The following is a 6754-nucleotide window of genomic DNA, read 5'->3' as shown; positions in this document are numbered from 1 at the left end:
AAATGAGTTAATTGTTTCATGTCTAAAAGAATTATACAACTATTCTTTGATGGAAGAAAACAAGATAAAACTGAGATAAAAATAGAAGTATCATAAGAATCTTCAATCTCATCTGTTTTATTTGCAATATACACTGCATATCTATTCCAGAATAGAGAGATGAAAATAGTGAGATCTTCAAGTTATGTAGATGATATTGATCTACTCTACAGTTCAAAGACAATCAAAGAGAATTTAGAAGTGATTGAGAAAGCAGTAAAGAAAATGTTTGTTAGAGCAGATATCAATTTAATTCAATTTGATATGAATAAAACTGAGTTAATTCACTTTTTTTCCAGATTTAATGAGAAAGAACTAAGTCTAACTCTTTTGAATAAAGATATTAAACCCAGTTTGAATGTCAAATGACTAGAAGTATGATTAAACTCCAAGTTGAATTTTAAATATCATATTCAACAAAGAATCATCAAGACAGAGAGACTACTGAATAGTATAATCAGACTATCAAATACTGAGAGAGGTCTATTCTTTCAGACTATGAGACAGTTATACATAGCCTGTATTATCTCAGTAGCTAATTATGAAGTTCAAGTTTGATGAAACAATCAAGATAATTTCACTGAACTCTTTCAAAGTTTATAAAACAGAGCTCTGAGAAGAATTCTGAGAGCATTCAAATCATCTTCTATTAAAGTAATAAAAATTGAAGCTTCAATTTCATCTCCTGCTATTCAATTTGAAAAGACCTGTATAAACTATGCTCTGAGAGTCATGAAGATAAGCTCAAATCATATAATCAGAGAAAGAGTCTCTTCTTCATTTTCATCAGTTAACTCAGAAAATGAACTGGATTGAAATAGATTTCTTGATTGAAATGAGAATAATGCTTTAAAGAAAATGCTCTCTCAACTGTATAGACTATGTTCACTTATTAAAAATCAATTTTCTTCATTAAATGTTGAGAAAATTGATCATGAGAAGATATCTCTCTGGAGAGAAAAGCAGGAATCTCTCATAGACTTACAAATAAGTGAACTATCAAAAGAGAGAGAATATGAACAGCATTTGAAGAAGATCTCTATAATCAATATAAAAGACTCTATTCTGATTTACTCAGATGACTCAAAAAATGAGAATTTGAATAGATTAGGCACAGGCATTGCTTATACTGAAGATAATATTAATTTTATCTCAGATTTCTGAAATTTAGGCTGTGAATCTGAAGTCTTTGATGCTGAACTATTTGTAATAGTGAAAGCTTTCAAACTCATTGAAATAAAATCTCACAAAAGAGGAAATAGTTTGAAAGAGATATGAATATTCTCTGATAGTCAAGCTGCTTTAAAAAGACTTAGAAATAGTCAGATTCATAATGATCAAATCAGTATCCGCCAATCCATCGACCGCTCCACCACAAACTCGCTCGATTTTTCGAATAAGAACACGCCGATAGATCCATCGAAAAGCCCTCGATCATACGAGCATTCTGACCCCATCGCCGACCGCATACCCTGTGTGGTGGTGGAGTTATCCAGCCAAACGTGAACCGGACGTTGTTCAAAACTCCTGTGTGGGATTATCCCCCGTTCTCCCCTACCACACCACAACCCCGGGCCAGAGTGCCATACAAATTGTAAGGTGAAGTGACCTAGCCATATGCACCAATCTTCTCGATTTTGGAAGATCCCCGACCTGTAGTTGTGGAGATATCCGAGGAGCGACCTCCGCGAAAACCCTGTCCATCTTTGATGTTCCAAAACACCAACACCAAGTCTCACCCTCGTACCGCCCTTCCCAATCTGGCCCATCCCCGGCAGAAAAATACAAAAAGATACCTTGGTGATAATATCAAGCACATAATCAACAGACTCTTCTGAAGTGCAATCTCCACAGTCTGTCACCAGTGTATCTAGACTTCAACACCAAGTCTCACCCTTGTACTACCCCTCTCAATCTGGCCCATCTCTGGCAGAATGATACAAAAAGATACCTTGACAACAGCATTCAATACATAATCAGTGAATAACAAGTCAACAGCACATCAATAACTATAAAATCAGTATACTTCAAGATCTGACTGAGCCTTTGATCCCTGTACAGTGAGATATATTAAATCTAGTTTTAATATCTCAATATTCACTAGATTCTGCAAGAGATTGAGAACAGTAACACTAGATTTCTATTGAATTTGAGAATTAACTCTATATTAATATAATCATTGACAAAGTCTTCTATTTTGAGATATAAATAACCAGTTTCTCTACATCCTGCTGATAATATTTATATTATTATATAGAAACAGACTTATATTCTCTATAATATCAAGACTCTGAAGAGAGAAAGTCTTGATAGAGAGTATACAGTAGTGTATATCTTAGCAGTTTCTATTTCATTCTTCTGCAGCAGTTAATGCAAAAAAAAAAAGATCTTAGAAATAGTTTTTTACTTCTCTTGAAAAAGTAAGGTGTTTTTCTCTGAGTTTTATACAATATTCTTTCAAAGAATTAAAAACAGAGTTGTTTTCTGTCATAATTTCATATTCTTTTAAGTAAGAATTACTTTTTCAGTGACTGAAGAGCTTTTATTAATACTTAATTCTTTTTTACACTCTTTATTAACTGATTTGAGTTGCACACTTGTTGTGTGAGAAGAATTGAATAATTTAGAATAAAATTGAATAGTTTTAATCAATTTCTCTGCAAAAAATTGATTTATTTTTTGTCAGTTTTTCTCTCAAAAACTGTCATATCATCTAATTTATTATTAATTAATATCATACTTTTTCTCACTGTATCTTAAGAAAGAGATTGTAAAGATTTTATTGATTTATCTTAAAAATCAATTTTAGTTTATTAGATTCTCTTTAAAAATCTAATCTAGTTACTGAACTAGTGTGAAAAAAATCAGGTATTTTATACACAAAAGTCTTTTATTCTTCTTTTGAAACAGTCTAACCAACTTTTCAATTGAAAACAGACTTAGAAATATCTCAATTGAAACAGTCTGACCAACTTTTCATTGAGTGAAAATAATAAGTTCAAAAATACACTCAGTTGATATGAAAAAAGATGCTTTCTCAAATACTATTTCTGAGATTGAAATTCTGAAGAGAAGAAAGAAAGAAGAAATAGAGAAACAACAAGTTCTTGAAATACAGAAACTTGAAAAAGCAAGCAAGATTCTTGAAAAGTAGTGTCTGAGTGAGATGAATAAAGAAGTTCTGTTAATTCTTCATGCTCAGGCTAGACAACTATAGAAGATAATCAAGTTCAAACTTGAAATCTCAAACACAGTTCAAAAAATCTTGAAAATTCCTAGTATAATCACTGACTCTTTATCTTACTCTTCTTCTTTCTTTTTTCCTACTTCTTCTTCTTCTTTGAATCAGAAGAAAACATATACTTAAGCAGCTGAATCTGCTGTCTCTAAATCTGCTATCTCAAAACCTGCTTAAAATCCTGAGAAAACTGAGAAGAATACTACTCATATCTCTATTCATAGAAAAGTGAAAAAGAAAATGTAAAAAGAGAAAAACTTTCAAATCTTCAGAAATAGAAGACTTATTCTCAAAGCCTTAAATCAGAATATTCTGCAAAGAAACAGACTAAACTCAAATCTCATTTTCAGAATCAGAAATGAAATTAATCAGCAGTTCTTTTCTCAGTTGATGACTGATATTGAAGTTTAAAAATCAGTTATAAATTCAATTGAGTCATCATTCTTTGAAAACTTCATCATTCTGACTATAATGCCTGAATTCAGTGCTGAATTTCTTATTCAGAATAAGAATCTCTGAAAGTCAGTAGTAAAATCTTTGCTAAACATAATAATTCTATCTGAAAGAGATGAAAAGTGAGACAAATTCATTCTTTATAATATTTCAGTTGAAATTTTTGACTGTGAAGAAGAAATGCTACTTCTCAAAAATGAATTGAAAGAATATAACTCTATTCAACTGAGAAAGAAGCCTGTATAACTAAATTCAATTGAGTTCAGACAAAGCAGAAGAAATGCCTCTGTTCTAATATATATAAAAACACTTGAACAGTCAAAGATCTCTGAAGTAAGAGTAGCAGATTTGAAAATGAGAGTTCATGAATACAAAGACTCAAGAATGAATCTCAAAGCTCAAACACAGTGTTCAAACTGTCAAAGATATGAACACTTTACAATCTCATATTTTAGAGACTGAAAATATGCATTCTGTGTCAGAGATCATAAAACTAGTGAGTATAAATGTGAAACATGTTTAAAAAGAGATGAAATATATCAATACACTCTGCTTAAGTGCTCTAATTACAAAGAAAAACATATATCTAGCTCAAAAGAATGTATGTTTGCTTCTAGAACTCAAAAGAACTGAAGAAAAGATAAAGCTCAAAGTTAATCTAGAACTGAAGAGAAGAGTCAAACTAGTAGACTTATAACTGCAAGCTCAAAAAGAAGAAACTCTCAACTATTTAAATCTTCAAACTTCAATTCTCCAGCTAAATATAAACAGAATTTGAATCCTCAAACTTCTGTTAAGATTAGAGAATTGAGAAATGACTCTGATGATAAACTAGATATAATGCAAGCAGTTGAGATTCCTACTTTTTAAAATAGTTATAATCTACTATCTGATGATAGTGACTAGATCCTACTCTATCTCTACTCTCTTTTAGTATGAATATACAATAAAAACAACAAAAAAAGTTTAAAAACTCTTCAAAAATCACATTTATTTAAAATAATGTGAATAGAAACTCAAATTATATTTATTCTTGTCTTCAAATTGCATTTGAACAAAAAGTTGATTTTATACTACTTCAGAAACTGAATTTTGATGCTGAGCAGAATTACATCATTTCTTATTCAAGCTATTACTGCTTTCTATCTCAAAAGTCTGAGATAAAGTCAAGAGTAGTGATCTATGAAAGAAAGAGATCAAGATATTAATTTAATCTAAGATTTGATATCATGTCTGACCCTGATATTCTGGTGAGTGATATTATAGATAAAGAAAATGAGTTTGATACTATACAGCTCATAAATATCTATAATGAAAAGTCATTGAAGAAAAATAACAATATCTGAACAATTAATAGAGGATTTCTGAATATAACTCTATCAAGAAACTCTATAATTGCAGGAGATTTCAATGCACATTATCTCTGATGAAATTCAGAATGTAAGAGAGCAGTGAGAGCTGATAATCTGGTTAAATAAATCTTTAAGCATTCAATAGATTTGGTTAATAAGTATGATCAATAAACATTCTTTAGAAAAGACATGAAACAGAAGTCTATTATAGATCTAATCTTCATATCATAAAATCTAATGAAAAGAAGACTTGTAAACTGGTTTATTGATTTAAATAAGATATTAGAATCAGATCATGAGATTATTCAATTTAATATTGAACTGAGTGAAAAATAAATGAGTGAAAATCCTCTTCTCTCTAATCAGTATAACTTTGAAAAAGCTGATTGAAAAGCAGTTGAAGAAAGCATAAAACTGTTAAAATCTGAAAGACAGAATGAGCTATATTGAAATTCTGATCAAGATATCTCAAATGAAATGCTTAAGAATAGAGTGAAGTTTATTACATCTATTATTCTAACAAGTGTTAGAGATAATATTTCAAAAAGAAAATCTTCTGAGTATTCAAAATCTTGATGAAATGAGAATATCTCATCTAAAAGAAAAGAATTAGCTACTGCTAGAAGAGATTGAAAGAATAATGTAATATCTGATAAAGAGTTCAAAACTGTCAGAAATGAATATTTCTCAGATATTAAAAGAGCTAAAACAGACTGCTGAAATAAATTTCTTGAAGAAGCACAAGAAAAGAAAGTTTTTAAAGCTTTTAACTATATTAAAACAAGAAGTGTAGCAAAACTTCCAGTCTTAGAATATGAGTTTCAGAATGAATCATATACAGCAAACTCTTTTGAGAAAAAATGTCAAGCTTTCATGAGAATTCTCTTTCAGAACTCATCAGATTCAGATTCAGATTCAGAGAAAGAGAATATGTCACTTCTCAACTATATTGATGAAAATGACTGAGAATGACCTGATCTTATATAAGATGAATTAGAGTCAGCTATCTTCTCAAGTTCTGTTAAAACTGCTGCAGATCCTGATTCAATTAATCACTTGATTATTCAAAATACATATTTCTACTTAAAGAATGAATATTTTGAGCTCTTTTTCAATCTCTTGAAAAATGAATATCATTCTGAATGCTGAAGAGAAGCCACTGGAGTGATTCTTGCAAAACCTAATAGAAAAACTTCAATTTCTAAGTTATATAGAGTAATATCTCTATTGAACTGTCTAGAAAAGGTTTTAGAAAAGATAATAGCTACTCAACTATCTTTTATAAGCTCTATAGATGATTCTCTTTTATTCAGTGAATAAATGAGATAGAAAACAGTGTTCTGCAATTGACACTGTTCTCTCAGTTATTTATAATATTCAAATAACAAAGTATGAGAGTCTGGTCTCAACTGCAGTTTTTATTGATATAAAAGAAGCATTTGATCATGTTTCAAAGTCAAAGTTAATTCAGATATTGAAGATATTAAAACTGTCACTGTCTCTAATAAAATGAGTTAACTGTTTTATATCTAAAAGAATTATATAACTCTTCTTTGATAGAATGAAATAAGATAAGACTGAGATAAAAATAGAAGTATCACAGAAATCTTCAATCTCACTCATTTTATTTGCAATATACACTGCATATCTATTCAAAAATAGAAATATGAGA

General features: G+C 29.9%; 1 protein-coding gene across 1 annotated transcript; it reads right to left on the bottom strand.

Annotated features, from left to right (window-relative positions):
* Positions 1–1376: 1376 nt before the first annotated feature.
* BDBG_17195 (uncharacterized protein) lies at positions 1377–1854 on the bottom strand (the record flags this gene model as incomplete). Its single annotated transcript, XM_031724973.1, has 1 exon — positions 1377–1854. Exon 1 carries the CDS (start codon positions 1806–1808, stop codon positions 1377–1379), a length of 432 nt encoding a protein of 143 aa, XP_031578774.1. The 5' UTR covers positions 1809–1854.
* Between the last annotated feature and the right edge of the window lie 4900 nt (positions 1855–6754).

The sequence above is a fragment of the Blastomyces gilchristii genome, assembly GCF_000003855.2.
Source record: "Blastomyces gilchristii SLH14081 genomic scaffold supercont1.10, whole genome shotgun sequence".
Classification (NCBI taxonomy): Eukaryota; Fungi; Ascomycota; class Eurotiomycetes; order Onygenales; family Ajellomycetaceae; genus Blastomyces; species Blastomyces gilchristii.
The sequence above is the reverse complement of the archived record's forward strand: the minus strand, read 5'-3'. Positions and strand labels throughout refer to the sequence as shown.